General features: G+C 41.7%; 1 protein-coding gene across 1 annotated transcript in view; it reads left to right on the forward strand.

The window, feature by feature from the left end:
• The first annotated feature begins 5,014 nt into the window (after positions 1–5,014).
• PGM1 (phosphoglucomutase 1) overlaps positions 5,015–16,085 on the forward strand; it is a 40,187-nt gene continuing 29,116 nt past the window's right edge. The window contains exon 1 of the mRNA XM_063298060.1: positions 5,015–5,346. Coding sequence (XP_063154130.1) covers positions 5,101–5,346 — 246 coding nt within the window. The 5' untranslated portion in view covers positions 5,015–5,100. The remainder of the gene's footprint in view (positions 5,347–16,085) is intronic.

Raw genomic sequence — 16,085 nt, forward strand, 5'->3', positions numbered from 1 at the left:
TCTGCCTTTCAAGTCAAGCTGGAGGCATTCATACTGATGCTTAGCGTACCCGTATTGTAATTTATGGAAGAAATGAAATTATTATTAGAAAACAGTTTTTGAGCACACAAACTAAACCAGTACTTCTGCTTTAGGTATATCAGTTGATTGATAATTTAGTATCCATAGTTTATTCTGAAAGTATGAGGCAATTTTCAGACCTATAAAGTAGTACAACAAAAAAATCCAAGAATCCCCCATCTTTTTTAGGTTACAGTCACATTCACATAAAGTGTGCAAGCCCATGGCTTACTGCTGCTCATCCACATAGCTATATAATTAGTACTACTATATTAGTCCCCTCCCAAATTTCATAATTAGATGAAAATTAACACCTTACTTTAGGAACAAGAACAAGAATCGTGATACCAAATGAGGCACAAGCAAATATCAGAATTTACATCCCAGGAAAATTATACATGCAAGTACCAGTTTCAGAATGGAACTTACTTACTGGTGATGTTCATGGGGTATGAACGAGACAACAGCCTTTCTCCATGTTCACCCCCACATTTTGCAGCAAGCGGCCCCTGTCCCTCCTTACATTCTGCAAGGCACTTAAGACAATTTTATTTCATCATGCCTTTGCCTCAGATCATCTGGGTGATCATAATAGTTAGAATCATTTATGTTTTTCTTATTGCTAATGTTTTTATTGCTTTTTGCTATACATTGCCCATAGTCTCTACAGATTGAGCCAGTTGACAAATATTGTTAAATAAATCCCGGATACTTGTTTTAATCACTTTTAAAATACTAAATTTTCTGCAACCAAAGTACCTTAAAAATTGTGTCCTCTCATACAAATTTACTTTTGTTCCATTTCTAAGCCCTTCTCCATCTCTTCGGTCAGATGTTCAACATGTGGAAATGAGACAGAGGTTTATTTCAGCTTCCCTAGTAAGCTTGGAAACATTACTAGTTTTTTATTCAATGATATCCTTAAACAAAGCATTTTCTTGTTAAACCTTATTTTAAATTTGTATCACTGTCTGATTTTGTTACACCTTTCTGAAAGCCATTTCAAAATTGCAACACAGCAGAATGAATTGTACTTTGCCTCTATGGCCTTGATTGATGTCAGTCTGTCTGTAATGGTTGCCTATTCTAAAACACCATCAGAATCATGAGCAAGAATTCAAAGATATCTGATTTATTAAAGAATAGTATGCAGGATCACAGAGAAAGCTGAGAATGATGAAAGCGCGCCAAATTCAAACTAAAAACCCTCGGTGCAAATGAAATCCCTCCCCCCGTAGAATCTTCTCAAGTTTACAACCCCAGGTGCTCCTAACGGTCTCTGATGGTCTGCGGGAAAAGGCCTTGAGCAGAGAAGATAACCCAAACACATTCCATTGTACTGATTTCACATACAGAGCTTGGTACAAGGTCTCACAGCAGCTCCCCCCCAAAGAGAAACGCGCATCAGCGCCATGGCATGTGAAATGTTACGATGTATAAACTACATCGAATCAGTGAACATGACACTGTCAATCAATGCAATATAGTGTTTTTTTAATCTAATTGATTAATCAATATGAAGATGCATATTCATTTTGGTTTTTATACTCAAAGAACACAGACCGAGACAAGCAAAAGCTTGGATTTTTCCCTTCATAGTTTGCTACCTGACTTAATTATTAATAGTAAAGGTAAAGGTTTCCCTTGACGTAAAGTCCAGTCGAATCCGACTCTAGGGGGCGGTGCTCATCTCCGTTTCTAAGCCTTGGAGCCGGCGTTGTCATAGACACTTCCGGGTCATGTGGCCAGCATGACTCACGGAACGCCGTTACCTTCCCGCCGAAGCGGTACCTATTGATCTACTCACATTTGCATGTTTTCGAACTGCTAGGTGAGCAGGAGCTGGGATTAACAACGGGAGCTCACCCCGCCGCGCGGTTTCGAACCGCCGACCTTCCGATCGACAGCTCAGCGGTTTAACCCGCAGCGCCACCGCGTTAATTAATTAATTAATTAATAATTAAGATATTAATTATTAATATCTTACCATTATTTGACCTTTAGGTTTACAGTACATGTTAAACACAAGGGAGATGTATCAGGAACTGGGAAATTATTTCACATTCCCAGGCTGCAACTTCTTATTCATCCTCAAATTTTACTCCATGGTAAAGAACAAAGTATTATAAACTTCCAGGAAAAAAGTAATAATGTTACTAACTTTTGAACCTGGAATGTATTATATACTGCATGTATAAGTTAGTCATTGGGCATATCATTCATTTATTTTAGCACCATGCATTAAAAGAGACTGCGTGGATTCACATATCATGCTAAGTCTAATGTGATACGTGTGTCACTTAGTCTTTGGTTATACTAAACCATTCTTCGTGCAATGTTTATACCCAGTCATTTTCCAGTCTCCAAATCTTTTAAGTATCATACCTGTTGTTAAATGTCAATAGTGGGATAGAAACAGTAACTAATTAACTGTTGGGAATTCTGTCCAGTGAAACATGTTTGCACAGTATGCCAGGGTAAGACATGGTTGGCTAGTTTATGGCTCATAGTTTTAGAAACCCAGCCACAGTGACTAGAGTTTATTGGTTGCTGTTTATTTGTTAATTCCCTAAGCCATGATTCAATTAAACATAAATATGTGATATGACCACAGCCTGGTCATGTGTCTGATTGATCATTCATTCTTTGCATTACTGCTTACTTAGTCTCTTTCTTCGGGTGATAAAGCAGAAAGGATTTGATATAACAAGGCTAAGCTAAAGGTAAGGTTGCAACACTTAGTTTTGATTAATCTTGGAAAAGTAAGCATTTTCAGACCCCTTAGTAGTTGGATGGGAGCTATCTAAGGAATTCCCAGATCTATAGGCTAACTGGGAGGTAAAAAAAAACATTCTGGAAGAAAGCATGGCAACCTAATTGTGTATGACTGCTAAGGAAACCCCAAGAACAGGTCCATGTAGCCACCAAGAGTCAAGTTCGATTCAAGAGGTTTTACCTTTCTGGCAGTGATAAAGCTGTAATGTGGAACTGAAAATAGGAAGCCCAAATGGGAAGCCTGGCTCATCCTCTCTGTAAGATGGAGAAAAAAAGTAAGCTGCTTTGGGCCATCACAGTTTTAGAGAGAGAAGGCAGGTGAGTGAGCAAGAGAGCATGAGGTGCCTGGCTGCTCCTTCAAAGCCCCATTCTGTAATGGTCTGTGAGAATATCCTTGAGAGACAGGAGGAAGAGGAGGAGCCACAGAAATTAGGCCATTTCTAAAACTCCAAGAGGGATTTTCTGCTTCTTTTAGGAAGAGAGTAGGAAGGAGACTTGCAAGATTGTTGTCAGCCTTGCAAGGTAGTCCAGACAAGAAGCGCGTCCAGAAGTACTAGCTCTGTCTTTATTGTAAGGTTAATAGAATCTTGCAAGTCTGAAAGTACATCTCTTTCCCCACACCTTTACAGACCAAGAAACTAGGGAGGGTCCCTTCTGAGATGTCTCTCACACCCTCAGTCCTTCTGTGGGTGTTCCGTTTGAATGCCAGGTCAGTGTGTAACAAAGCTGCCCTCATGCATGATCTCACCCTGGAGGAGGGTGCCAACCTGGCACATCTTACTGAGACCTGGTTGGGCTTAGAGGGTGGGGCTCCCTTCTTGGAAATGCGCCCACCTGGGTTTCGGGTTTTGCACCAGCCAAGAGCCCAGGGGAGGAGGGGAGGGGTCGCTGTGGTCATCCGGGAGTTGTTACAGGCTTTCCGGGGCTCTGCTCTGCAGATAACTGGATGTGAGGTGCTCCTGCTGGACCTGTCCTCAAGGGAACAGTTGGAATTGCTGCTGGTGTACCACCCTCCCTGCTGCCCAGCAGCTTCCCTGCCTGAGCTGCTGGATTCCCTTGCTGGGTTGGCAATAGAGTCCCCAAGGCTGCTGGTAATTGGGGATTTCACTTTGCCACCCAGTGATTTTCAGTCCAGCCCGATGTTATCCCAAGTCATTGACGGCCTGTGCATACCAGAGGCCACATGTTACATCTGGTTTTTGTCTCAGGTTGGTTGGGATGTGATCTGGCAGTGGAGGACATGATCAGTCCGTTGCCATGGAAAGATCCCTCCCTGGTTGCCTTTCAGCTCATTGGTGTCGCCCCTCCCTGCAGGGAGACAGTGCCTGTTTGATTGGCCTGCCCCAGTCAATTAATGGACCCTGTGGAGTTCCAGAAAGTGCTCAGGGTTTTCCCTGAGGATCTGGTGGGCAGTTTGGCTGTGGCCCTAGTCATCTTTGGATATCCTAGGCATCCTTGGACAGTGTCAGAATAATGGATGAAATATTATTTTAATGGCAGTGCAGCTAAGGGCAGCATCAGGGGTCAGACTAGATTTCCAGGGCATGTTTGTACGCTAGTTAGGTACAAGCGGAGACAGGCCCGCAACTAGGGTGTGTGTCACCTGGGGCAAACATGGATTCCGCTTCCCCCCTTGGGTTGGTGAAGGAGGTGTTGGCCATCCCCTAGCGCGGCACCCGGGGCACATGCCCCCTTGCCCCGCCCCCAGTTGCGGCCCTGAGTGGAGAAAAGCCTTGAGATGGTCTTAAGTTGTCCTTAGCTGTACTAATACTAAAGTTTTTTTTTTAATCCATTCAATTGTGTCCTGTTCTCGGAGACTGCCTGGACAAGTCCCTGCAGTTTTCTTGGCAGGTTTTTCAGAAGTAGTTTGCCAGTCTCCTTCCTAGGGCTGAGAGGAAGTGACTGGCCCAAGTACTATTCCCCTTATTCCTACACCATCCAGCAGCCTCAAGGTGTGTAGAATCTCTTAAACTTTGCCACCACCCATTAGGTTGGAGGAAGGCAATCATCACTGGGTAGACCGGCAATAAGAGGAGGAGGGGTTCAGCTCACGTGTCAGGATACTTTTCTGCAAACTCAAAGATGGGTCCCTTATAAGCGTTTTAGCTCGGTGGTGGGGAAAGGTCCTCTGCGACTTTAAATTTAAGTGGGAGGAGATGGCTGCTTGGTGCAAACCCAGCCCCGCAGCTGCTACGGAAGGTGGAGGAAGAGTCAGTCTGCTGCTAACCGAGCTCCTCTCCAACGCGTCCGCCAGCCCCGGCCACCATGGTGAAGATCGTGACCGTCAAAACCAAACCCTACCTCGACCAGAAGCCGGGCACTAGTGGCCTCCGCAAGCGGGTCAAGGTTTTCCAAGGCAATGCCAATTACGCCGAGAATTTCATCCAGAGCATTATCTCCACCATCGAGCCGGCGGAGAGGCAGGGAGCCACTCTGGTGGTGGGGGGCGACGGGCGGTTTTACATGAAGGAGGCGATCCAGCTGATCCTCCGGATTGCCGCAGCCAACGGGGTAAGTCGGGCGGCGGTCTCTGTCTGCCTGCCTCCCCCGCTTCCTTGCCGGATGCCTGCGGGCTTGCATACCCGTTGTGGGAACGGTTGCGTTGCGTGTGCAGACGGCCGCTCAGACGGCAATAGTACTGTGACTCTTTCCGGTTGCCTCCCCCATCTCCGCCTAACTCCGCGCCGGTGAGCTCGTCGCTGGGCTGGGAGCGACGGCGAGGAATTGCTTTCGGGAGAAGAAGCGAGCTGCGCCGGGGGCGATACGAAGCGGGGATCCGTTCTTCGGCCTCCTCCTCAGGCTTGGCTTGACTTGGCTTCTGCCTGAGCAGGGCGCCTCATTATTATGAATGGAGTCTGTGAGCTTTGGGGCTGGTTGGCGTGGAAGTGCAGACGAGGTGCACGCGTTTGGGACCAGTTTTCAGATCCTTTCCTAAGGCATTTCGGTTCCGCACCGCAGGCCTCCTTAAGCATGCAGCAAGGCCCGGCCCTGTTTCTTGTCTCTGTCGATCAAAGAATAAAAATTACATTGGAGGAAGTGCATTTAGCTTACAATGGGTCTTCCTATTTGGTGCTGCTTTTTGCAAATGTTTGTTCTAGGCTGGATGTTCCTGGCATCGCGGGTGCAAATACCCTTTCTGAGGGAGGTGACCTCTAGCAGAGAGTGGAGGCAGTGCTGAAACGTTAGGGCGAGTTGGGGTTGTGGTACTGCCGAGATAATTATTTTTACACACTGGTTCCTTACCAGTTTTGAAGGGATGAGTGTGGTGGCATTCGGCTACCTAGCTGTAAAAGGCTCGGCAATCTCTGACATTTAAGTTGACCTTTCAGGCATTACAGATACAGTTTCTGCCCTGGGATACAAGCAACTCTTACAGAGTCTGCCCAAAGGTTATCCTTGTTTTAAAATAAAATAGGATTTTCCTAACATAGGGAAATAGGCTTCATCTTGGGTTCCTTCCTGATTGCAGGAACTCTTTGGACAGACTCTTCAAACTTTTCCATGCATGTGCACAATTCATTGTAATACTTCTGCAGAATCAAGTGCAAGCACTTGATTGTGCAAAAGCCTGTCATTAGATTGTGATAGTGCAAAGAGCAAATCTAATGTTTTAAATAAATGTATGGATTATATTTATTATCCCGCCTTTATTATTTTTTTATAAATAACTCCTTGCTCCTCCTGTTTTCCCCACAACAACAACCCTGCAAGGTGAATTGGGCTGAAAGAGAGGGACTGGGCTTTCGTGCCTAAGGCGGGACTAGAACTCACAGACTCCTGGTTTCTAGCCCGTTGCCTTAACCACTAGACCAAACTGGTTCTCTCTATTCCTCGTAGTAAACGTTTGTGTAAAGAGTTGACCTATAGATCGTAAAACATACTTACTTTTTCATCAGCAGTTGCTGGCTTCTTTCTAATCAGGAACCGCAGTAAAGATCAGTGTTAGTTCAGAGAAGCTATCCTATTGGTACGACGTTCATACAAGAGCTATTGAGCAAGGCCAGGATGGAATTGCTGCTCCCTTAAACTGAACAGACTTTCTTTTCCCCACCTAATGCTCCCCAGATGTCTTTGTTCTCAAGTCCTGTCCTCACTCAGCCAGCAAGCCCCTGGCGGGTTTATTGTAGGTGAATTCCAACATGTTTGAAAGGCACCAGCTTGAAAACAACAACTGAAAGATGGATTTGCCTTTGCTGTGGAAGGGGATGATGGTGTTCTGGTGTATGAACACGTCACTCTCCTTGCAGCCCTTTTCCCAATCATCTATTAGAGTTTCTCAGCACTTGGAAAACTCTTTTGTTTTTGTTTTGTTTTTTCAGATCCAGAAGGGAAACTATTAGAATCCTAATGCGGTGGTAGCCAACTTTTTACATCTAGTGGGTACATCTGGAAACCGTATATACAGTATTATGGTATACATTTTCTTTCATAAAATGGCTATCCTGCTAAATAATTACAAGTATTAACCAGAACATAAACTGGCCAAGGTAATCTCTACTGCTTCCAGGAAGTTTCCTACATATTCAACTTTTTCTTTTTTCTGAGAAGCAGCCATACTTCCAGGCTATGGCTATGCTTATAACTAGAATAGGTTATCTAATCATTATCACCATTTATCAAGATACTTCACATGAATTATTGTAACCCTCATAATAACTCTGTAAGAATAAGTCGATGTTATTCCCTCACAGCTGAAAGAGAACACTAATAGCTGCTTATGTACAGCATGTTAAACTGCTCTGCCTGGTTAACATGAGCATGCCTACCCCATCCCATGAGGTTTCTTAACCACTGTGGGTAGGATTTCTGTGGCTGAGCATGATGTGCAGTTGCAGAGTACCTGCCATTTCTGGCTAGCATTTACCAGAATTGAAATCTCAGTCCTGATTTAAGTTCTGTTTATACAGTAGTTAACTGGAAATGGTGGCTATTCTGCATTTGTTCAACAAATTTAATCAACACTGGTTAAAGAGCCACACAAGATGAAAGTGAAAAGGTATGCATGTGTTCATATGCAACAGATGTTCCAATTTAATGGATCATGAGAATGGGCATAAAGAATTTAATGCAGAAGTGAGCTTGGAACAGGCACCTATAATTTTTTAATTCCTTCCTTTCACTTAGCCATTGCTTATAACCTGTTGCATCACTTTCTTTTTTCTTTGCCTTCCACATTATCTCTCTGTTGTAGAAATGCTTGGTATCATAGCCCAGAAGTAACATCACTTGTTGCCACCTTATAGTTCATTTTCATTAGAAACCTCACTATGAGCTAGTAGTTGGCCCACAGACACCCTATGAACTTCATGAATTGAATAATGTTTGCAGCCCTAGTCCATTGCCTAATTGCTATGCTACACTGCTTTTCTTAGGTTATCTTAAATATAAAAGGTTGAAAACTTAGCAATGCACAGATCATATTGATGTGTTTGGATCCCCTTGGTTGGACTTGCTTGTTTAAAATAAGTAAATTATTTTACAGATAAACAGCCACAAAGTGGCTTGAGAAATATGCACATGCAAAGTAATAAGTATGGACTGTGGATGGATTCACCTAAAACACCCAAACCTTGAAACCAGCTCACAGCTTAATACAATGTGTGGACACTGTCTCTAGCTAGGCCTGGACAGAGTGACTGTGGGACCTTACAGATGAGAAATGCCTTCTTGGCCTTGGAAACTGATGCTTTCTGGAAAAACCACTGAGCAGTTTGACATTACCAGCAGTTGATTTTGTATTATTCATTAGCAGAATTTGCTTACAATACACAGAACTTGCATAAAACAATACAACATCAAAAGAAAATCAGTTGCTTTCCTAACTAAAACCTTCTTGTGAAACGTCCTAGGGAAGAGGATTGTCTTCACCAGTTTCCTGAAAGACAAAAGGGTGGAGGGCAGCCTGGCCTCAGGGAGCATACTATTCCCTAGTGGGATTGCTGCCACTCAGGATGTCATTCTCTGGGTCCCAATTGCCCAGTCTTTTCTGGGGTAAGCTCATGCAGTATGTTACAGCTGCTAGATTAGGTAGGGTGAGAAGATTCTACATGAATAAGGTAGAGTGTAAGAAGAGCCCAAGCCATAGATAATCACCAGCACCTTGAATGGGGTCTGGAAGCTGACTGGCAACTAATGCAACCCCTGAAAAATTTATGTTATTCTACTGAACCAACTGGCACCATTTAGCAAGTGGGCAGCCAGACAGCCACATTCTGTGTGAGCTGCAGCTTTTGAATTTTCTTCAAGGGCAGGCCCACATAAAGGAAACTACAATAGTCTGTCTGAGAAATGTCAAGGTGATGAGTCACTGTCTTCAATGATTCATGTTCCAGGAAGGGATGCAATGGCCAACCTGCCAAAACTGGCCAAAGGCTCTCCTGGCTATACTTATATCTTCTGTTCTAGCAGGAGTCATGAGTCCAGGAGAACCCCCAGATTGCATACCAGCTCTTTCAAAGGAAGTGCATCCCTATCTAGAGCAACAGAGGGGATTCTGTATCAATGGTTCTATTGTTTTGTAAAATCTAGCTCTGTCTTACTGCGACTATCTCACCCATTCAGTCCCTCACAGCCTCCAAGCACCAAGTCAGGATTGATTGATTGATTGATTGTCACAGAAACATGACTCTGGGTGGTGTACCGTAAAACCATAAAAAACAATTACAAAAATACTCTAGAATGAAAACATAAATATTATTATTAAAAAGCTAAAAAGGGTAGGGAGACCATACGTGTTGCACACATTGTAGCCACCTCATTAAATCCCCATTTCTATGAGACCCCCAAGCCTGTTGGCATAACTAAATTTTAAGGGACTTCCTGAAGGACATCAAAGAGGGGGCCAGTCTCACCTTAGGGCGGGTGCCACAGCAGAAAAGGCCCGAACGCTGGTCCCACCAAACATAGTTCCTTAGCAGATGGGACCCAGAGCATGCCTCTTCTGGCAGACCTGATGGGATGGGCGGAAGTAATCGGGAAGAGGCGGTCCCTCAAATAACCCAGCCTCATGCATTTCCTGCTTGGCTTGAAATGTGAAGTTGGCTATCATCAGTATATTAAAGATCTCTAACCCCAAACTGATGGATGACTCCTCCACTGAGATCATGTATATGGGGGAGAGGGCCAAGCCCTGGGGCACCCCACATTGGGTGACCCAAGGACTCAACTTCTCTTTTCCACTGACAGAGATTGGAACCACCTACTCAGGAAGGAGGAGAGCTACTGCAGAACAGTGCCTCCAATCCCCAACCCTTGATAACCAACCATTCCTGACTGCCAACAGGTCATTCTGCCGAAACTAAGATCCCATCTTCCCAGCCTGAGCTGTACCCCTTTCGTACATACATTATGTTAGCGCACAGTACGATGCTGCTTTAGTCATTTTGACAAAAGCTGCAGGAGAGCTTGCAGATGCCCATGATGCCTAGTGAAAGTTCCATTTTGAACTGATACAATTTTACTGAGAAGCTGGTGTAAAAATGAAATGCATCTCTACTGTTTTATAATTCATCTCTTCAAGATTACAGGAAAATTGTTCCCTTTCTTTTATGGTAAACTGTAGGGTTTTTTCCCCCTATAATTGAGACCTTCCAGAAGAAGAGCTGTTGAATAAGACTATTTCACTGAAAGTAAGAGACATCCTTTAGAAAAAGAGATGAGTAGTACAGTATTATCTTAGTTTTCAGACCACAGCTAAGCGGTTGTATAGATCCCTCCTGCCTGCAAGGAGCATGCAAATGGGCAATCATTGCAGTTAGCTAAACAGAAAGGCTGGATTGTCCTGAGTCTGGAAACATACTCAGAGGATCGTAATGGAAGGTGGTACATTTCCAGCAGACTGAGTAGCAGCCCGAGAGTAGCAGTCACTCTGCTTGCCAAGAAGGAACGATTGAATACGAAACTAGGCCATGTTCAAGTCCCCAGCTGCTTCCTCTTTTGTTGCTACTTTTTGTGGGGGAGAGGGTAGGAACATAGAAGGTCTGACTCCTCAGTATCTATAAGTAGGATTTTCTGCACTTTTCTGAAAATGCCACAAGAAAAAAAACCAGATTCCTCTTTCATATATTCCAAATTTCTTTTTTAAGGTATAGAGAGACCTGCTTCACAGACTGAAATTGCTGAAAGCTAAGATCAGATTTCTCTGTCACATCTAAAAATAGCAGGTTTATCCGCTCATAATTTTGTCTGCATTATTAGTTCACCAGATTCTTACTGGAGATCAGCCTTCCATGTTCTCTAGATGAAGCCCAGGTATATGACTGTTAATTGAATTGTTGAAAATAGTGAATTGAAGCATAGAATGCCTTGATTCTGCTAAGACTAGATTTGGGTTTTCTATTCCTAGTGGATGGACAGAATTTTTTTGCAGCAATGAAGTCTGGATAGTGCAGTTCCTTCTATAAGGAAAAAAAAATCAACTTTTCTTCTCCTGTCTTAGCAAAAATCTGCTACAAGATCCTAACACTGTGGGATTGTCTGAAAAATTGCTTTTCATTTTCTGTACTGCTTGGACTGACCATCATAAGAGCTTCATACTGCTGGGTGTGTAGCATTTTTGCTGTGAAAAAAGAGAAAAGGCCAAGAATCTTAGCAACCATGTATTTGTAAAAGTAAATAACACCAAATTGGCCCTAAATAGATAACAAATTCAGAGGTGTCTTCTGGAACAAAAATCCATCCTGTAAACTAGGTAATAAAACAGGTTGGATTTACTCTGATCTGCACATCCCTGCCTGAGAATAAATCCCACTGAACTCACTGGGAGATTTCAGATTCAGTGGGCTCAGACTGATGTAGGGCTTTCTTTCACTGCCTCCGCAAGCATGTTTGTGCATATGCAGCACTTCTGCTGAGAGTGCCCACAAAGCTAAGTAGCCACAGAGAGAAGATGTGGCTGCTTTTTATGTCTCAAGAAGGGATGCTTTACTTGTGTTGATGTGTTGTAGTGGGGAGAGGGAATGGGTTTGAGGGACAGCAAGAAGAGGCACTACCAAGACAACAATAAGATAAAAGAAACCTGAGTCCAGGGCAGAACGGTAACCTGAGAAAACATCTCAGGTAAGATCCTCCCTAGTTTTCACAGAGATGAAAGGAGGGAGGAGGGAAGCACATTCAGCCTTGCAAGATTCATGTTAGCCTTCAAGGTAGATCAGACTAGGTAACCAAAGTCATGCAGGCCAATATTACTTTTATTATAAAAAATATACTAACAAAATCTTGTCTCAGATGTTTCCTCAAGTACAGTTCTGTCCCAGACTCAAGTTTCTTTTATCTGACCCTTGTCTTGGTAGCAGCTCTTCCTCCTGTTCCTCAAGGCCATCTCCTCTTCCTACTACGTGCACACTGTAAACTGTTCCTTTTTAATGCTTTTCACTGTCCTAGTAGGCACCTAGTTTTTCATAAGGAATGTTGGACGCAAAAGAGGGATTGCCTGCTAAATAACTAGATCAGCAGGATTTCTAAACTGTGGGAAGCTGTAAAATCCAGTTAATTACCTCCTACCCATGCTAGGAGTGAAGTGGGACTCTGAGATCACAGACCCTAATGCTTTTGTAAATACTTCAGGGCTTTCCAGCTGCCTCTTAGCATAGATTTTGACCTGTTGAAGCCTAGTACCCGAAATACCTTCTTCTATCATTAGCTGCTTTGATCTTTAATATCCATCAAGAATTTTCTTCACACTTGCTTAGCTTCTTTCTTTGACACTTTCCCATAATTCATGTTTTAAATACTGATAATACCATTGCTGGAGCTCAGAGATTAAAACCAGCTATAGGAAGAGAGGTCATTGCACAACCTTCAGGAGAAAAGATAGCCTGTTTAAAAGCTAAAGCAAGATAACATTTGTGAGTAGAGAGTACCTTTGACCTCTGAATTGGGCTGCTTTGTATTCTGATTGCAGGAACTATTATATTGTATGCAACGAGCTAATTAAAAATAATTAGTAATTAACAATTACTTCCATTGTGATCATTCTAATAACACATGTTACTTTACACATTGTGCTAAATCATGGTTTATTTAAGTCCCATTTATCTGTCATCACACATTATATTAAAGCCCTACATGGCATGGGGCCAGGTTACCTGAGGGACCACCTCACCCCCACCACATCGACCTGTCCCACCTGGTCAGGCAGAGAGGGCATGTTGCGGACCCTGCCTATGAGAGATTATCAATTGGCAGGGTCCAGGAGGAGGGCCTTCTCTGTCGTAGCACCCACCCTTTAGAACAAGCTACCCCCCGGAGGTAAGGCAGGCCCCCACTTTCCCAGCCTTCCGGAAGGGGGTTAAGACCTGGTTGTGCCACCTTGCTTGGGGCGGGAGAGGGGATAGCCAATCATGGGGGTGGTTGGCACCATGAGGGGGCCAATAATATTCTTACTTGCCATCTTGAATTTTATATTTTTGTACTTACATATTTATATGTATTTATGTGTATATTTGTATTGTTTTATTTTAATAATATGTTATTTCTCTATTTTTAACTGTTGTAAACTGCCCAGAGTCGTCGTTATGAGATGGGCGGTAAAGGAATACAACAAACAAATAAATAAATATTAAGCCATAAACCATGGTTTTCAAACCACAATGGCTAGATAAGTTGCTAAACTGAATTAGTTACAAATCCTATCATGAGTACATGTGATATAGGAACACAGCTAATGGCTTACCACCAGTGATAGATGGTTTACGATATGAAGTACTGCAAACTGTTGTTGAATACATACAATTTAGGATGCAAACTTAAGTATTCTTTACTTACGGTGGCACTAGTACAAATGTATAGGATTACTCATGAGATTCATTACTGTTTTGCTAAACAAAATTTGTTATTTATAGCAGTACCACAGATCAGTAATGGGCTAAATAAGCATTTGAAGAAAATATATAATTCTGTAGGCCCAATAATTCATTTCTGTAGTATGGTTCATATAATATAACTTTGGTTCAGAGCATTGTGTAGTGTAAGTGGAGATACTATGATTGGTAAACCATGGTTTATGATTTGGTATGTGAGCTTACTAGTTGTAGTTTGTTTCAAACCATGGTTTAGTACAATATACAAATGAGCTCAATAAATATTGTTAGGACAACCTAAAAAAATAGGTACAGGAAACAAGATATTAATGAAGCAATCCTGTTCTGCTCTTTTCAAGTTGAAATAGAAGGGATGTGTGATCCTAGGCATCACTATACAGGAGTAAATCTTACTAGGTTCAGTGGACCCTAATTTTAGTTAGTGAAAACAAACAAGGATCCAACTGTGGTTTCTGCTTCTGATATTTTTTCCTTACTGAATTTTAAACATGTCACAGTTCCTTAGAAACCCAACTTATTAAGCTATCAAGCTTCATATGGTTGGACAAGATCAAGGAAGTATAGTAAATACAGATTTATATAAGGTATCTTACTGCAGGTAAATATGGAACCTATGAAACCATAGGAAGAATTTCCAACCCATATTTATAGTGAATTATTTAAAGTGACATCTCAGTGATTTGAAGTGCTTTTCCCCAGGTTTCTTGCCACTGGATTCAGTTTGCCATTTATGAGATAAGCTGCCAATGGACTTACCGTCTGTCTTTTGATCTATAGTATCCCACACAATTTCATATAGGTCATTTTTAAAATAAAAGTTTCTTTCCTCATGTTCTTATGAGGAACTCAAGATAGTGAATACATATTTCTTTTGTTTAAACGTCACAAGAACCTGGTGAAATTGGAAAAGGATATGCTTTCCCAAGATCATGCAGTGAGTAACAGAGCTAAATAAGAATTTGAATGCAAGACCTCAAATGCCCCATGATGCCTTCAAATTGCCACTGGAAAAACTCTTAGCACTAGTGAAGAAATAGAATTTAAATACCACTCAGAGATCTTAAATGTATAAATGTTGTCTGCAGTGCTGTCTGCTGTTTGGATAATGTAATGTAAACTAATAGTTACTATTGTGACAAAGCTTTTATTGCTTTTATTGTATTTTAATCTTTGTTTATTCTAGTTTTATTGTAAGCCGCCCAGGGTCGCTCTTTGAGTGAGATGGGTGGTGACTAAATTCGAAATATAAATAAAATAAATATTAGTTAACTTTCAGTAATTAAATTGCTGTCAATTGTTCACCAGGTTACAGTCCTTACTGGTTAAAACTCTTTGAATTGTGTGGTGGCACTATATTCCACAAGAGGGCAGCTTCTACCTGTGAATTTAACCTACATGTATCCTAGAATTTTCAATAAAGGCAACTTTAAAAAAAAAAAGAATATTGTTTCTCCTTTGTGCCCTCAATTAGTCATTTTCCATACTATGTATAGACCAGCCTTTTTTTTTCCTGACAGAATGGATTACAAAATGCATAGTATTCAGAATATTGTGCTTTGAATACCCTTAGTAATAAGATTGTATGTACCAAAAAAGAGGAAAGGTGATATAAGCCATATATTAAAAAGTACAAACCTGCACAGTAGCAAAAGAAGACAGGGTTTATTTTGCATCATCTTTGCATCTACTTTGGATGTATTCTGAAGATAATCTTGCACTGAAGTATTTCATTCATCTGGGTCTAGCAGAAAGGATACAAGAGGCTATTTATCAGGTATATTTGTTTAGGAATTTTCATAAGTTTGATCTCTTTCTCTGCAAAGGATCAAAACATGTACTTTATCCAGTTGTTCCATACTAGTTACATGGTTGGACAGCCATGATGGCAGGAAGTCAGTTCATGAAAGGTTTGGACATTTGGAACAGGACAGGACATCACATTTGTAACAGGACAGGGTATGCAACCTTTCCCAAACTGAGGCCAGCAGTCAGCATTTTGTGGGCTTGGGTCAGGGGAGAAAATACTCCAAAAAATACCAATCAGTAGATGATAATTCAATTGATTTATATCAACTAAAATCAAATGTTACTATATTTATCATGATGACACCCTGTGTATTTAATAATTTTCCTCTTCAGTTACATTAAAATTTTTAATTCAATATCATTATTTAAAGCAGGTTCGGGAGCTAGATTTGAATCTCTGGAGAGACCCAAGTTGTCTAGGAAAGTAAATAGCAGGAATATAGATTTGTCTTAATTCCTTGCAAAAAATGCTCATATCATTTTAAAGTATTTCCAAAGAATAAAAGAAATGTGTGCGTTCAAGTTGAGAAATCTGCATTACAGTATATTTTGTAAACATATAAATTTCATTATATTAAAATGCTATGAAAGGTGTTTTTGCTTAAAACGAAGCTGAAACAAACT

The sequence above is a fragment of the Candoia aspera genome, chromosome 3 (genome assembly GCF_035149785.1).
Source record: "Candoia aspera isolate rCanAsp1 chromosome 3, rCanAsp1.hap2, whole genome shotgun sequence".
NCBI lineage: Eukaryota > Metazoa > Chordata > Lepidosauria > Squamata > Boidae > Candoia > Candoia aspera.